At 44.1% G+C, this 17,752-nt stretch overlaps 1 protein-coding gene across 1 annotated transcript; it reads left to right on the top strand.

Annotated features, from left to right (window-relative positions):
* Nucleotides 1-15,024: 15,024 nt before the first annotated feature.
* Nucleotides 15,025-16,170, top strand: LOC129702906 (ras-related protein O-RAL-like). The gene has a single exon (XM_055644992.1). The coding sequence runs from the start codon at nucleotides 15,040-15,042 to the stop codon at nucleotides 15,688-15,690; it is 651 nt and encodes a 216-aa protein (XP_055500967.1). The 5' UTR covers nucleotides 15,025-15,039; the 3' UTR covers nucleotides 15,691-16,170.
* The last annotated feature ends 1,582 nt before the right edge of the window (nucleotides 16,171-17,752 follow it).

Consider the following 17,752-nt stretch of genomic DNA (forward strand, 5'->3'; position numbering starts at 1 on the left):
TCCCCTCCCATCCGTGACCTAGCTGTTTCATTGGTCTGTTCTTCTAAATTAGACTGTTTCCAACCTGTTACTCTACCCTCCCTTGTAAAGCTGGTCTCCACCATGAAACCTGCTACTTGCCTCCTCGACGTTGGCCCCACTGCCCTACTGAAGGAGGTCATTGCAATAGCCGGTCCCAGCATCCTCTCTATCAACAGTTCTCTGGCCACTGGCACTGTTCTAACCTGCTTCAAGCACGCGATGGTCCAGCCCCTCCTGAAAAAACCTAACCTAGACCCAATGGTCAAGGTGAAGGGGAAAAGATTTCATAGGAATCTGAAAGGTAACTTTTTCCACACAAAGGGTGGTGGCAAGCTGTCAGCGAAGGAAGTTGAGGCAGGGACTATCCCAACATTTAAGATAATGTAGGGCCTACATGAGAGATAGGAGCAGGTGATTATTATTTTTGTTATTGCTCGACCTCCAAAAACTGGGGGATAATAACACAGGCCCTCCTCCACCTCAAAAAATGGGGGGGAGCGGGGTATATCCCCCTCCCCCTCCCCCCGGGATCGACGCCAGTGCCTTCAGCGTTACAAAATTTGACAAAAAAAACTTTTAAATGTGTTATAATTTCAAGTGCTTTTTTTTGTTTGTAGTTGGAAAAAGGGACAAGAAATAATCATAACATTTCCTGATTTTGCAAAGTCATACAAATTATGTTTTGCTCAGGGAAAAAAATCAGAGTATGCGTTCTCCTTTTGACGTATATTTCATTTTGATTTGAATTTAGAATCATCAAACCATGACATTAATAAAGGAGGTATATGTTTGTGGAAACGTTACTATTTTAAAAGTAAGACTTTCCATAATTCTAAAATGCATTAGAAATGTACATTTCAATGCACCGAGTCTCTTGCCCAGAGTAGGTGAATCGAGGTCCAGAGGACAGATTCAAGGTGAAGGGGAAAAGATTTCATAGGAATCTGAGAGGTAACTTTTTCCACACAAGCTGCCAGCGGAGGAAGTTGAGGCAGGGACTATCCCAACATTTAAGAAACAGTTAGATTGATACATGGATAAGAAAGGTTTGGAGGTATCTGGACCAAAAGCAGGTAGTGTAGCTGGGACATGTTGGCGGGTGTGGGCAAGTTGGGCCACTGGGCCTGTTTTCATGCTGCATCATTCTGTCACTATATTATACCTCCACCATGCATGAATGCTTCAAAATCAAGTGGTCGAGATTTATTTCCAGATACTCAAACGTGAGCAAGTTACATAGAAACATAGAAAATAGGTGCAGGAATAGGCCATTCGGCCCTTCGAGCCAGCAATGCCATTCAATATGATCATGGCTAATCATCTAAAATCAGTACCCTGTTCCTGCTTTTTCACCATATCCCTTGATTTTGCTAGCCCCAACAGCTAAATGTAACTCTCTTGGAAACATTCAGTGAATTGACCTCCACTGCCTTCTGTGGCAGAGAATTCCTCAGATTCACAACTCTCTTGGTGAAGAAAGTTTGTCCTCATCTCAGTCCTAAATAGCCTACCACTCCGCACTGAACCACTTGGACAATAAAAACACTTATGTCAGGCTGTTGTTTATAGACTACAGCTTGGCGTTCAATACCATCATCCCCTCCAAGCTGGTTACGATGCCTGCCACTTTTGTGGGCTGGAAGAGTCTGTGTACCACGTGTATATGGAGTGTGTGAGGCTGCAGTTTCTGTTCCAATACCTAAAGGGGCTGCTCCTTACCTCTGGCTGCATTTTTCACCGACCATCCTCATCTTTGGACACCCTGTGCGTAGGGGAGGGGGTAGGGCTGAAGATGTACTGATAGGGTTGGTCCTGGGCCTGGCCAAGCTGGCCATCCGCGAGTCACGGCGCCAGACGGTGGAGGGCTCTACCCGAGCCAGCTGCCTGCCCCTTTTCCGGGGTTACGTCCGTGCCCGGGTGGGATTAGAAAGGGAATACGCCCTGTCTACGGGCACCCTGAGGGAGTTCCGGGACCGCTGGGCTCCGCAGGGTGTTGAATGTATCCTCAATAACGATTGTATCATAGTTGTATAGTAGTTTATTATGGATACATGTTTGCATTGTATTATGGTGGTGGGTTCTGGCTTGTTTTATTGTAGTGTAAATATTATTTTTAATAATTGAATAAATTTTGTTGTAATAAAAAAATAAAAAAATAAAAAAAAAGCTGGTTACGATGCCTGCCACTTTTGCGGGCTGGAAGAGTCTGTGTACCACGTGTATATGGAGTGTGTGAGGCTGCAGTTTCTGTTCCAATACCTAAAGGGGCTGCTCCTTATCTCTGGCTGCATTTTTCACCCACCATCCTCATCTTTGGACACCCTGTGCGTAGGGGAGAGGGTAGGGCTGAAGATGTACTGGTAGGGTTGGTCCTGGGCCTGGCCAAGCTGTCCATCCGCGAGTCATGGTGCCAGGCAGAAGAGGGCCCTGCCCGAGCCACTGCCTGCCCCTTTTCCGGGGGTTACGTCCGCGCCCGGGTGGTACTGGAGAGGGATTATGCGCTGTCCATGGGCACCCTGGGGGATTTCCGGGACTGTTGGGCACCGAGGGGGGTTCAGTGTATCCTGGACAAGGATTGTAATGTAGTTGTTTAGTAGTTTACTTGGTATATTTGTTTTGTCTTGTTCTATGGTGGTGGGGTTTGTTTTGTTTGATTGTGCTGTAAATACTATTTTAATGTTTGAATAAATATTTTTGATTATAAAAAAAGCTGGTTACGAAACTCACGGAACTGGGTCTCTGCGCATCCCTCTGCAATTGCATCCTCGACTTCGTCATCCACAGACCACAGTCTGTTCGAGTTGGCAGAAACACTTCAGTGATAATCAGTACGGAAGCACCTCAAGGCTGCATGGTCAGCCCCCTGCTCTACTCACTCTATACTCATGACTGTGTAGCCAGACATAGTGCAAACTCCATTTTCAAGTTCGCTGATGACACCACCATTGCGGGACGAATTGCAGATGGTGATGAGTCAGAATATAGAAGTGAGATCGACCGACTCACCATATGGCGCCAGCACAACAACCTGGCTCTCAATATCAGCAAATGCAAAGAACTGATTGTGGACTTTGGAAAAGTGAGGTTGAGGAATCCTGTTTCCATCAACCGATGGTGGAGATAGTCAAAAACTTCAATTTCCTGGGCGTGTATTTTCCCGATTATATTTCCTGGACCCAGCACACTGATGCAATCATAAAGAAAGCACATCAGCGCCTCTACTTCCTGAGAAGATTACGGAGATTCGGTATGTCAAAGAGGATTCTCTTGAACTTCTACAGGTGCACAGTAGAGAGCATGCTGATCAGTTGCATCGTGGCCTGGTTCGGCAACTTGAACGTCCAGGAGGGGAAAAGATTGCAAAAAGTTGTAAACACTGCCCAGTCCATCACTGCCTCTGACCTCCACACCATCGAAGGGATCTATTGTAGTCGCTACCTCAAAAAGGCACCCAACACCATCAAAGACCCACACCATCCTGGCGACACACTCATCTCCCCACTGCCATCAGGAGGAAGGTACATACAGGAGCCTGAGAACTGTAACGTTCAGGTTCAGGAACATCTTCTCCCCTACAGCCACCAGGCTATTAAACACTACAACCTCATAAGCTATGAACTATAATAGACTATTATTATTATTATTATTATTATTATTATTGCACTGTTATTTTTTGGTCTCATTTATATGAGTTTTTTGTTATATTATTTATTATGATTACATATTCTGTTGTGCTGCAGCAAGTAAGAATTTCATTGTTCTATCTGGGACATCTATCTATCTATTATATATTAAAACTGTGTGGCTGCCGCCTGCCGCCTGGCGTCCGGCTGCCTTTCTGCCTTTTGATTCGCTGCTCCTCCTATCAGCTTCCAAAACACTTCAAAACAAAGTTGCAAGACAGGAACACTCTGAACTTTTCACCTCAATGGGATATCACAGCAAATGCTTCAACAGGAGGGGGAGGGCCAATTGGTATTGCAATTGGAACTGCTGCAGCAGGCAGGGGAGGTGCAATTGGAGGGTTTTTTTCAATTCACTGCTGAGGGAGGCAGGGGAGTGCTGGAATCTTACATTTGGGAACAGGTTCAGTTCCGTTGGAGGAGACGGGTGCATGGTGGAATATTGGGTTGGGGGATCACACCATTGGGGGAGCAGACCCAGGGGAGTGCTGGAATCTTACATTTGGAACGGCTTCAGTTCCGTTGGAGGAGACGGGTGCATGGTGGAATATTGGGTTGGGGGGAGCAGACCCAGTGGGTCTGCACTTGGTCTAGTTATATATTAAAACTGTGTGGCTGCCGCCTGCCGCCTGGCGTTCGGCTGCTTTTCTGCCTTTTGATTCGCTGCTCCTTCCTATCAGCTTCCAACACACTTCAAAACAAAGTTGCAAGACAGGAACACTCTGAACTTTTCACTTCAATGGGATATCACAGCAAGTGCTTCAACAGGAGGGGGAGGGCCAATTTGTATTGCAATTGGAACTGCTGCAGCAGGCAGGGGAGGTGAAATTGGAATTTTTTTTAAATCCACTGCTGAGGGAGGCAGGGAAGTGCTGGAATCTTACATTTGGGAACGGGTTCAGTTCCGTTGGAGGAGACGGGTGCATGGTGGAATATTGGGTTGGGGGATCACACCATTGGGGGAGCAAACCCAACGGGTCTGTACTTGGTCTAGTATGACAATAAAACACTCTTGACTCCTGAACTGTGACCTCTGTGTAGATCAGTGTCTGAATGCCTCCGACGTAAATTCTGATAATTATGTGAGTTACGAATCAATGTGAGCATTGAACGTCATCTGTTTTTTTCACGGTGTCAAAAACAGGGAGAATCTGTCGAGTTATACATTAGTGCACTTAAACATATCTTAAGCAAGTCGATGCGATTTCAGAGATATACATGGCAGTCTTGTTCGCGACCGTCTCATCCATGGTATATTGACTGATAAATTACGCGATGAATTACTGCGGGAAGTTGACCTAACCTTAGTGGCTGCTGAAAACCGTTGTCACATAGCTGAAATGACTGATGCTCACATTAAAATTCTGGGACACTCTGCTGCTCGTGAAGTTAATGCTGCCAGTATGTCTGATCAAACTTCTCCTCGTTTTTCTCAAGTGCTGGTTACCAAGCTAAGACTGATCGATAATTGCTTTAACAGTGGGGGTTCACATGCTGCAGTTCATGACCGTTGCCCTGCATATGGGAAACTATGTTGATTCTGCAACAAAAGAAACCATTTCATTAAGTGTTGTCAATCACGCAGTAACAGATTTCAAACGAAACAATCTGTCAATTCGCTTGGCCATGAAAGTTTAATCTCTGAGTTTTCACAACCAGTTTACATGGATCTACAAACAGCTGGCGAACGTACAGAGATTGATATACATGCTTTATCTGATTCAGTGCACAAACAACTAGATCCCAAGGTCGCCTTGCTCATTAATGGCAAAACCCTTTATCTCAAGGTGAATTTGGGGGTGCGTTGTAATGTAATTTGTTTGGCTGTTTTCCAGAAGCTGAAAAACACAGTAACAATATCTCCAACAGTTGCATCACGTGTCTCATTTGCTGGAACTCGAGTGCACCCTATCGGCCAAGTTGAGTTACATTGATGTCTCAACTGACGTACCCACATCCTGGATTTTTACGTGGTACGTGAGAATGTACCATCTCTACTGGGTGCCGACGTGTGTTTCATTACTTTCAGCCCTTCTGTCTGTCCTCTGATTATACTGTGATTTTACACATCAAATCCTAACACAATTCAAAGATTTGTTTGGCGATAAGCTGGGCAAGTTGCCTGTCAGGTACACGATTACCATTGACCCTGAGGCAATTCCATTGTTCGTCCGGCTCATAAGATTCCCCACGCTATGCGGGATCATGTTCAAAGTGAACTTAACAGAATGGTGGCTCTAGGTGTGATTACTCCCGTAACTGACCCCTCGGACTGGGTCTCCACAATGGTTGTCGCTACTAAGAAGAACAGAGACGAGATATGGATTTGTATCAACCCCAAGGACTTAAACACAGCAATTAAACGACAATGTTATCCCATGCGCACTGTGGATGGGTTGCTGTGCATATGGCTGAAGCAACTGTTTTCACGGTGCTAGATGCCAAGAGTTCATTCTGGCAGATTTTACTGGAACATAACTCCTCCAAGTTGACAACTTTCAGCACTCCATTCGAACGTTATAAATTTCTTCGTATGCCCTTTGCAATAAGTTTTGCCAGTGAAGTATTTCAACAAGCTATGGAGCAATTGTTTGCAGGCTACCCATGCTCCATCGTAGTGGACGATATCCTCATTGCTGGAAAAACAGTCAAAGAGCACAATGCCAAAGGTATTGAAGCGTGTCGAGACAATCCATCTCAAGCTAAATTCTCAAAAATGCAAATTTAGAGTGAATGAGGTAAAATACTTAGGCCTTATATTTACCAAAGACGGCCTAAAAACCGATCCAGCGAAAACTAGTGCTATCAATGAGCTTCCAGCACCCACAGACGTGCTCAATCTGCAGAGATTCCTTGGCATGGCCAACTATTTGAGAAAATTCATTCCGGATTTCAGTGAAATATCAGCCTCATTGCGCCAACTGACACACAAAGACTCTGCTTGGACTTGGCATGAGCAACAAGAGACAGCATTCAACACTCTTAAATGGCAGATGCCTGGTGCTCCTACTCTGGCTTACTTTGATCCTAAACCACCGCCGATTACACTTACTTGTGACGCCTCACAGCACGGGCTAGGCGCAGCATGCCTTCAGAATGATGACAATGGCAATAAGCCTGTTGTCTATGCCTCACGTACCCATGACTGAAACAGAACAACGATATGCCCAAATTGAAAAAGAGCTGTTAGCGGTTGTTTTTGCCTGCAAGAAATTCAACGATTTCATCTTTGGTCACATGGTCACAATTAAAACTGACCACCAACTTCTGATCAGCATTTTCAACAAACCTATCCTCACCTCTCTAGCATGCCTACGGCGGATGTTACTGCAACTTCAAAAACATGACATAGTTCTGACCCACAAACGCGGTAAGGACATGTACCTGGCCGACACTCTTTCACGTGCACCCCGGAAGACCTGCGAGGATCCGCCCTCGCCGGATGATGACTTTATTGTGATGACTGTGTCTTTTATCCCTTTGTCCTGTATGGAGGACTTGGTTGCCCACACTGCTGCTGACAGTACTCTATGGACACTTGCCTCCGTCATTGCCTGGCCAGTCAAGCACTACAACGTTCCGCTGCCCGTCCGTCCTTTCTTTGCTGTCCGAGATGAGCTAGTGCTGCAAGATGGCATTATTTTGAAAGGACACAAGGCCGTCGTTCCTGCTTCGCTGCACCACCAGTATTTTAATGCTGTTCATGCAGGGCACACAGGTGCTGAAGCTACTGTTTCATGGGCAAGAAGCATGTTTTACTGTCCTGGCATGGTCGAATACATCACCGAGAATGTGGCATCCTGTCCAGTGTGCAACAGTTTGGCATCTCACCAACAAAAGCAACCACTTCTTTCACATCCTGTACCTGCGTTCCCGTGGTCTACAGTCGCAGCTGACATATTTGATTGGCATGGCAAACAATACCTGGTGCTCGTTGATTCTCATTCAGGATGGTTTGACATCGATTTTCTTAGCAGCCCCACTTCCAGCGGAGTGATTTCGAAGTTATCTCGCCACTTTTCAGTGCACAGATCTCCGGGCAGACTGCTAACTGACAACGGCAGTCAATTCATCAGCCAACAATTCAAGGAGTTCGCTGGACACTGGAATTTTCACCACGTTACCAGCAGTCCTGAATATCCCCAGTCTATCAGGTTGGCTGAACGGGCTGTCAAAAATGGTAAATAGCTCATGAAATGTTCTAAATCTGACGTATTCCTGGATCTTGGGTTCACATGCTGAACGTTTATTGTCAAGTCAGACCGGTGCCACAGTGCCTGTAGCAGATCAGGCATTAATCTCACAAGTGATTCCACCTGAGGAAGTTCAATCCAGGTTGCAACAGAAGCGTGACATTCAAAAACAATGGTTTGACAAGACAAGCAGGTCACTGCCACCATTGACCAAAGGGCAGGTGGTCTGCTTACAGACTGACAAAGGCCACGACCGTATTGGAGTAATTTCTGGAATTGCTTCGGAGCCATGCTCAAATATCATCAGTGCCGATGGCGGCACCTACAGGCGTAAAGGACAACATATCCTGCCTGTTCCTCCTCCGTATAATCCAGATCATACAAGTTCACTTCCGTCTCTGTCTAGTGCACTCGCATACTTCTGCCAGCACACCAATCTATGTCTGCAATGGCTCCTCTGCCTGCCCTGTATTCGCGTGCACCACAGTCTCCTGCTTCGACTCCAGGGACGTTGGTCCAGTCTCCCTCACCTGTGAAACCACCTGCTCTCTCCCCCAGGGAAAAAGAAAGGAGACAGTGTCTATCGTACACGTGCTGGTCGTGTTTGTGGTTCCTGTTGTGAAGTATCAGCACTATGTTTGACTTCCCTCCAGTTTGTCATCCATTGCTATACATGCCTTACTTAGTTTATGGGTTTGTATTGTTGTTGATTCTTTAAGAGGGAGGGTGTAGATCAGTGTCACTCATATTATGAGTCATGTTTTTGTAGTTACGCCCACTGGCTTTACAGTAACGGCTCCTTGCCTGGTTCCCATAGAATTAGAGAGACGTGCAAGCGTGAAGTCGTACTTGCTGTGTAGTTAATAAAGTTTTTCGATCTTTATCATGGTGTAAGGCACCAGTTATTTGTACAGCCAAGTCACAACACCCTGGTTCTGGACTCCTCCAACATCGGGACCATTTTCCCTGCAGTTACAGTAAGAGTGAAAATCTAGCAGGGAAGCAGGATGCTTTCTCCAACCACCCCCATTTGAAGGCCACTATCTTCCACTGCTTCCACCCAGTGGTTGATACCCACTTCCAGCAGCCGCTGGTTGTTCTCCAGGATGCACCAAGCCACAGCCTGGTCCATGTCGGTCACCAGGGCGAATTCGGCGCAGAGACTGTCATGGCAGCGGCTCAAAGCTTCCTCCTCGCCTTCGACCCTAGGCCTGGCTGCCTCTGACGGCCCGGGACTCTTGAACTGAGGCTGCTCTATGGCCGGAGCTACAGCGAGCAGCTCGCCAGCCCCGTAAACACTTGCCAGCTTCGGCTCCCCATCCGCATCTGTCCCCGCCACTGCATCTGCTTCCATCACTCATCTCCGCCCCGGCTCTCCAACTCCCACCACCAGGTTGCTTGAGCACAGCAGCGCCTCGTCCAAAGCCAAAGCGCTGAAACATGTCTAGTCAAAAAAGTGGGGGGGGGGGGCTGTAGCCCTCCCCAGATCCCCCCCCAGTTCCGCGGCCCATGGTATAAATGGTCTCTGATTATGTTACCTGCTTTCTTGAGGCAGTGTGTGTAGATGGAGTAAATTGGGTAAAGGGCTGGTTTGTGCATTGGATTGGGCTACTTCTACAAAATCTAAAATTAATGGTAATCTTGTTATGAATGCATATTTCTCTGCTTCAAAATTTTCTTCAAAAAAACCCAATGGTCTCTGCCTCATGTGGTTGACCAGTGCTCCAATAATTTGCAATATATATTTTTTTATCCTCTCTCTTCAGTCTTTGTTTCAAAACATTATGTTCTTAAGGGGAGCAAATGAATAAATTAAGATGTAAATGAAATAAATCAAGACTCACGTATAGAACATAACATAGCAAGTCACTGAAATAGTAAAAGAGTTGCTAAATTATATTAGTGAGTTAATATATTGCTGTTGGGATAGACCTTTGGTCTCAGTACTTAGTCCACTTTTGTTACCTGAAATCCTTGGAAAGCTTTGACAATCAGCCACAGTGCGAAAAAAAAAGAAAGATTAGTTATCAACCATTGGAAAATTACATTCTGGGAATTAAATTGGATCCAAAGGTAGTCCCAGCTCCACATTGTTTGATATAACTGTCTCATTGTTATAGTGAGAACTGCTTGTGACTTTTAGTTCACTTATCATTGTATAAAATCATTATTATGTTGTTATTTGCATACATAGTGTTACTAGGCATTGGCACTCAGATAATCAGAATGGTTGTTATTCCTGTTGATCTGTGTCATTTAGACAAGTACTTTGCATTAATTAATTGTGATTACTCAAACAAGATGTCTTCCAAATACTGATCAAGTGATAGGAATCTATCTGGAGTTAAATGACATTTGCCCCAAATTAGGAGTATTTCTTGCCTCCACTCAAGCATTGCAGTTCTAACCTAGCTAATGTGACAACTGTGGGATCATGTGCCAGACACGGTTGGTTGATTTGTGAGTTGATGCACTTCTCCATGCTAAATGCTCTTTTTCCATCTTGAGCAGTCATTGACCAGATTCTTACTAGGAATTGTGGTCATTGTCATTATTCAGGAAGTTTTTGAGCACATCCCTGAATCCTTTCCTTTATCCAGGTAGTACTCTTTTGAAATGGCAGAACTTGGAAGAGTGTGTCTGTTTCAGGAGTCTGGTGTTGGGACGCATGAATGATGTGGTCTGCCCAAGATTCCAACTAAGTGTAATTGAGGCCATAATGCTGGAATGATGGCCTGTGCGAGGACACTGGCATTGGTCTGCTTATCCTTTCGGCAAATTTGTAATGACAAAAGAACATTCAGTGGATAGAAAGAACATAAACTAACGTAAACGCATGTCATGGATATCAGCAACTCACTGACATCCATGACATGCACATTTTCTTCAGTGTGGTAATAGCCACACACTCAAAGTACAACCCTACTGAACCCAGAATAGTGGTGTATTTATCATGGACAAAAGGCAATTAATGAACATTGGAAGGAGTAGTTTGAACACTAATTCAACTACAACACTGTCCTTGATGTCACTACCTTTGATTCTTTCACATGACACATATTCAGGCCAACCTTCCCATCAACAAGGTCAGAAAATCCATTTATGGATATTCGGTATGTCAAAGAGGATTCTCTTGAACTTCTACAGAGCATACTGACTGGTTGCATCGTGGCCTGTTTGAAAATCCATTTCATTTTGAGCAATCTTTCAGACCAGAGACTCTCAGAAGGCTGTGTGGGCATTGTAATTCTTCAGAGAGTTTTTGAGCACATCCCCAAATCTTCACCTTTATCCTGCTGGCAATATTTTCCAATGACTGAACTTGGAAGAGTGTGTCTGTATCAGAAGTTTGGCGTTGGGCAAATGAATGATGTGGAATCCACAATCTCACTGCCACCTCTGGGAAGTAGAAGACATTTTGGGGACCCTTGGAGATACCATAATCATGACCATCTTCAACAAAGGAGACAATTTGACTGTGGTAGCTATGGGTCTCTTTGCTGTCCACCTCATCGAAGCATAGGCAAGGCAAGGAATGTCACCTGCCACTATATATGGGCTTTCTCAACCTCAGTAAAGCCTTAGATTTCATGATTCAGAAGAGACTGAAGAATAGCCTTCAGCTGTTCACTGAAATTCATCTTCACTTTACACTTTCTACACAATAGCATAGAAGTCATGATACTAATCAACATCCAGAGCACAACCAATCTCAGTGAAGACTAAGGACAAACAAGATTATATAATTGCACTTTTCTAAATTTTATTGCAATATTGTAACTCAATTTCAATAAATATCCACAGGAGCAAAATTAATATTTGGAATTATTGGGAAACTGTTCAGTTGATGGCAACTATATGCTGGAATCCAGATTATCAGAGTTGAAGTATTCGGACAACACTTGCATAACCACACACTTAGAAGCCAAACTTCAAATTGACTCCTTCGTGGAAGTGTAAAAGACATGGCCTTACACACAAAGTTTACAAGATAAAGTTATCCTCTGACCTGCCCGTGCTGCACCAATGTGCCTTCCAATAATAAAGGTTCAGCATAAATTTATTAGAAGCCATCTCTCAAAGAAGACAGATATCAATGGCATCTACTTTCAGTGTACCAGTACATCCATTGGTCTATGGTGAAAAACAGTTTAATCTCAGCTGATTTACAAAGATCATTGTCAGGACTTGAGAGCCTGGGTTATAGGGAGAGGTTGGGCATGCTAGGGCTTTATTCCTTGGAGCGTAGGAAGATGAGGGGTGATCTTACTAAGGTGTATATAATCATAATGGGAATAGATAGAGTAGATGCACAGAGTCTTTTACTCAGAGTAGGGGAATCATAAATCAATGGACAGAAGTTTAAGAATGGATGTAAAGATTTAATATGTATCTGAGGGTCCAGTGCCAGCATGGGCAGGTTGTGCCGAAGGACCTATTTCCATGCTGTTTGACTATGATTCTACCTAACACAGAGGTTGTGCTCTATTGTGCACTAGTGATTCCTGTACTCCTGTTTAATTCTGAGACCTGGACAACTTACAGTAGACTCCGCAATACATCATCAATATCGTTTTCCAAAAATCCTCTAAACTCATCAGTGCGGTCCCCTCAAATAATGGATATGTTATTTCCATGGCTATCTTTTTAGGTTATTTGGGATACAGATTATCATGTCCTGCAGATTTATTGGCTTTCAGTCACATTAACATCTCCAGCATTTTTTTTCATAACAGCAATTTATTTTCAATTTCTCTTTCCCATTAAACTCTCGGTAATCTAGTATTTCTGGGAAGTTGTTCAAGAAGAAACTGCAGACGCTGGAAAATCGAAGGTAGACAAAAATGCTGGAGAAACTCAGCGGGTGAGGCAGCATCTAGGGAGCGAAGGAAATAGGCAACGTTCCGGGTCGAAACCCTTCTTCAGACTTTCTTGGAAGTTATTGAGTTATAGAGAGATACAGCTCAGAAAAGGGCCTTATCGCCCAGTAAACTTGCACTCTTTTTTAAATTAATTCTACTCTAACCCATTTTATTCTCCCCACATCCCAGAAAACCCACCAGAACCTACTACTCATCTACACAATCAAGAGAATTTACAGTGGCCACAAAACCTAGCAACCCACACTTCTTTGGTACGTGGGAGGATACTGGAGAACTCAGAGGAAACCCATGTGATCACAGGAAGAACATGCAAAAAACACATAAACAATAGTCCAGGTTAGGGTTAAATCCGGGTTCAGTAGTCAGTGGCCTTACGAGTTACAATGAAAATATCAGATGGAGTGTACATTCATCATGAGCTGCTTGGAGTAGATAAATAAGTGTGCAATAACATAAGAACAGAGTAAATAGATACAGAAATAAGAGTAGTTGCATTATACCTATTATGTACTGTCTTCTGTGAAGGCAGTACTAAAGTATTTGTTTAACTACTTTATCCTGTATTTGTTCCCCATGTAAATACTCCTGTTTTTGACTTTAAGGGAGTTATATTTATCTTGATTAATCTTTTTCTGTTTACATAGGTGCATAAACATTCACAGTCCTCAAGCATACACTCATTCTATTTTTGCTCTTTTAATCAATCTCTTGGACCCTTTTTGCTAAATTTTAAACTGTCAAGTGTTATTATTTGTCATATGCATCGAATATGAACTGGAACAATGAAATTCATATTTGTCGTAGCCTTGTAGGGACATTAACACAACACAAAAACATACATTTTTAGTACTCAATTATTAGGTATGTTACAATACTTACCTTCAGCTGTGCTGCAATTCTGCCACTGGCCGTGTGCGTGATTTTAGCGCGTTTGGGGGGGGGGGTTAAAACGCAGTTTTCCCAGACCTGGTCCTGGATTATATTTTGTTGGAGAGCAAGCTTTTGCTGAAGAATCGTTCCGACGGCAGTTCTATATCTTTTTAAAAAACATTTGCCCGACAAGTTAATCACTGGAGTGATTTTAAAATCAGCTTCTGAAGCTGTCAACGCCGACAACGGGGACGGATTTTATGTAGGGGACAGGTAAAAGAAAGTTGTTTATTTTTATGTGTAAAAGTGTTTCTTAAGATGCATTTAATTCACATTTTAAGTTGCGAAATGGTGATTTTTTCCCCCGTATGAACCGGCAGTGTTTTTACTGCCGATATGGGGGACAAAATCACCGCAACCGCAACATTCCAATTAATCGCATTCCAGAAAAACCCACTCGCAAGCTGATTTAAATGGCCATTAATTTACAGGTATTAAACTTTCAGGTATTAAATATTCCTTCCATTTGGCCTATAAACACATGACAATGAGATTTAAAAATTATGTTATATTGTGAATTCTTGTGTGAACGTTATTTGGACACTTAGGCTATTTAAAAATGTTCATCTATTCTTAAGAAATGGATAGATGTTTAGATCTAGTAATTGAATTTTGTAACTAGCTACAATTAGCTAACTAACTAATTATATGCTTTAATTTCAAGTCATCTAAGTAAGATTGTTTCATATTTGTTTCAGAATGCTTCAATCTACAATAACTGAAATTTCTTTCAGTTCTCTTAATTTTAAGAAAGTTATGGGCTTTTGACTGTTATATTAAAGGGGCACTGGCATTTACATATACATCACATCTCCCGCTTTATTACTTTAATTACAATTCTCCCCCTTCCCTTAAATTACCTTACCTTCAACGTTGGTCAAAATTAATAAATTGAACCTTAATGAATTTAATGTGGATAAAGTACCACAAATAACACAGTGCTCGTCATACTACAAAACTATAAAAAAATTGCCCAACAATTTTACATAACAAGTTGAGTTGGGGTTTTGACAATCGCCCACTTCTCGTGCAAGTCGTCTTTCCAACTCGTTCTGTGTCATATTTCTGTTGTGTGCGAGTGTGGCTTGGCTCGCTTTGAGCCGATTCCCCCTCCCCAGACCCTTGTGATGCGGCCTGTGATAGTTCGCTTGAGTTTGGGAGACTAGCTCCTTCTGGGTGAGGGGTTCCTCCTTGTGGGAGAGTGTTTGCACTTGTCTGCTGCGTGTTGCCAGGGCATGGCTCAGCTGCTTCGTGCGCAGGTCGTATGTCGTACGGCGGGCGCAGCCCCACGGAGTGAAGGAGCGGCTGAAGAGAGCTCTTGCCGCATTCATGGTTTGCCCGCACATAGCTTCCACTCCCAGAGCGTGCAAATCAAGGACGAGTTATCCACTTGACAATCCAGCAGCTAACACGAATAAGAATCAGAGTTTGTTGGCTCTGCATAAAGTGATTATGGTAGGCAGTGGTGGTGTAGGCAAGTCTGCACTAACATTGCAGTTCATGTATGACGAGTTTGTTGAAGACTACGAGCCAACTAAAGCTGACAGTTACAGGAAAAAAGTTGTTCTGGATGGCGAGGAGCTGCAGATAGACATCTTGGATACTGCTGGGCAGGAGGATTATTCAGCCATTCGGGATAACTATTTCCGTAGTGGGGAGGGTTTTCTTTGTGTCTTCTCGATAACTGAGCAAGAATCATTTACTGCCACTGTAGAATTTAGGGAACAAATTCTCCGTGTGAAAGCAGAGGAAGATAAAATCCCATTACTTTTAGTGGGTAATAAGTCCGATTTGGAAGATCGGGGGCAAGTCTCTGTTGAAGAAGCAAGGAGCAAAGCAGATGAGTGGGGAGTTCAATATGTTGAGACTTCAGCAAAAACTCGAGCCAATGTAGATAAGGTATTTTTTGATCTGATGGGAGAAGTCCGAGCAAAGAAAATGTCAGAAAACAAAGATAAAAATGGAAAGAAGAGCAGCTGAAACAAAAAGAGCATCAGAGAACGATGTTGCATTCTGTGAATATTTTTGTGTGGGTGGGTTGATACTCAGCAATTTGAACTTGGGCACTTGTATTTATTTAGCCACTTGGTTTGTTTATAATTGGTCACTGTTTATTTTATAGTAAAACAGTGTTAATTTTGAATATTGGGTAATGCTGGATACATTGCCAGTGCATTGCTCTTTGAACTGTCAAATATGCTGTATCCTTTAGACCTAATCAAGATTTGTATTTCTTTGCTGTTTTTTTCTCGGTCATTTAACTTTAAACAACTGCTCATATCAATTATAACATGCTTCCATCTCCCATTTAAATTGATTGCCTGATTTATTTGTCCATTTGTGAATTATTCAGAGCCACTGTACAAAATTACTCTGGGAAATTACAGGGCAGATTTCGAATACTTCGGAGTAATGAGGCAGGTTTATAAAAAGGCAGCATTGTGAGCCTGTTGTTCTTTTGTTCATCAAAGTATGATTTATTCTGCGCCACCCACGGACCCTTCTCCAAGGTCACCTGCTCTCGATCACGAGGCACAGCCCTTTATATTAAAGGGGCACTGGCATTTACATATACATCACAAAGATGTCAGCATATAGTAAAACAGGCTTTTGCAGTAATCCAGCAGAACGGCCTTGCAGATTCTCGAATTAATGGAAAGGAAAGCTTGAGAGGGGACAACAGAGTAAGGTCAGGGCCAATTGCGAACGGTGTGAGGGGGGAAGTGAATACAGAGGTCAAAGTGCTGTATATGAATGCGCGAAGTATAAAAAATAAAGTGGACGAGCTTGAGGCTCAGGTAGAAATTGGCAAGTATTATGTAGGAATTACAGAGACATGACCAAAGATCTTATAGCGAAGCAAGATGGGTTACTCTCACGCAAAAGTGTAGTACGCTCATGGGCGGATTCATGGGTGATTTTATGACTCATTTTAGCAACCAGCCCCCGCCATCTTGTTCCGCCATCTTGCTCAGCCATCTCGCTTCCGGCCAAAGATTGGATCCGCAGTGGGGAGAGGGAGTGCGCGGCCTGGGGCAGCGGGGAGAGGGAGTGTGGGGTCCGGGGCAGCGGGAGAGGGAGTGCGTGGCCCGGGGCAGCGAGGAGAGGGAGTGCACGGCCCGGGGCAGCGGGAGAGGGAGTGTGGGGTCCGGGGCAGTGGGAGAGGGAGTGTGGGGTCCGGGGCAGTGAGGAGAGGGAGTGTGGGGTCCGGGGCAGCGAGGAGAGGGAGTGCGGGGTCCGGGGCAGCGAGGAGAGGGAGTGTGGGGTCCGGGGACGGTGAGGAGAGGGAGTGTGGGGTCCGGGGCAGCGGGAGAGGGAGTGTGGGGTCCGGGGCAGCGGGAGAGGGAGTGTGGGGTCCGGGGCAGCGGGAGAGGGAGTGTGCGGTCTGGGGGCAGCGGGAGAGGGAGTGCGGGGCAGCGGGGAGAGGGGCATAGGAGGGGGGGGAGACATTGTAGTGAGGGGGCAGGCGAGGGAGTGCCGGGGGGGGGGGGGATAAGGCCTAGTGTGTGTGAAGTTGCGGGGAGGTTTACAATGTTTCTTATTTACAATGTTTCTTATTTAATGTCCCTTGTCTAGTCTGAAATAAAGTTCATTATTGGATCAGAAGAAATATAATTGTGTGTGTTATATGATTATATACATTTATATAATTTTCATGTATGTGTGTTTATAAACATTTTATTCTTTAACAAGAATTAACAGAATTATGAACTAACAGAATTATGAATCTAACCCTATATCACACACAAAAAGTTCCCCCTGCGAGGCGGGTCGGTTCCGGTTACTACAAAATCAACTCAAACACTGCTTGTGAGCCATTTAAAAAGAAATGATTTAAAAAACATTAAAAAAGACAATTACCAGAGTCAAATTTTATTCTTGACAAGAAGTTTGAACTGACAGATTTATGAATCTAACCCACACAAACTGTTGCCCCGCAACATTGATTACACTGCGAGTCGGGTCGGGTCAGGTAGGCTCAGGTTACTAAAATGGGCGGGGAAAAATGCCCAGGATCCCCTCCATAGCGTACTACACGTCA

This window comes from Leucoraja erinacea, chromosome 13 (genome assembly GCF_028641065.1).
Source record: "Leucoraja erinacea ecotype New England chromosome 13, Leri_hhj_1, whole genome shotgun sequence".
In the NCBI taxonomy this organism is placed as follows: Eukaryota; Metazoa; Chordata; class Chondrichthyes; order Rajiformes; family Rajidae; genus Leucoraja; species Leucoraja erinaceus.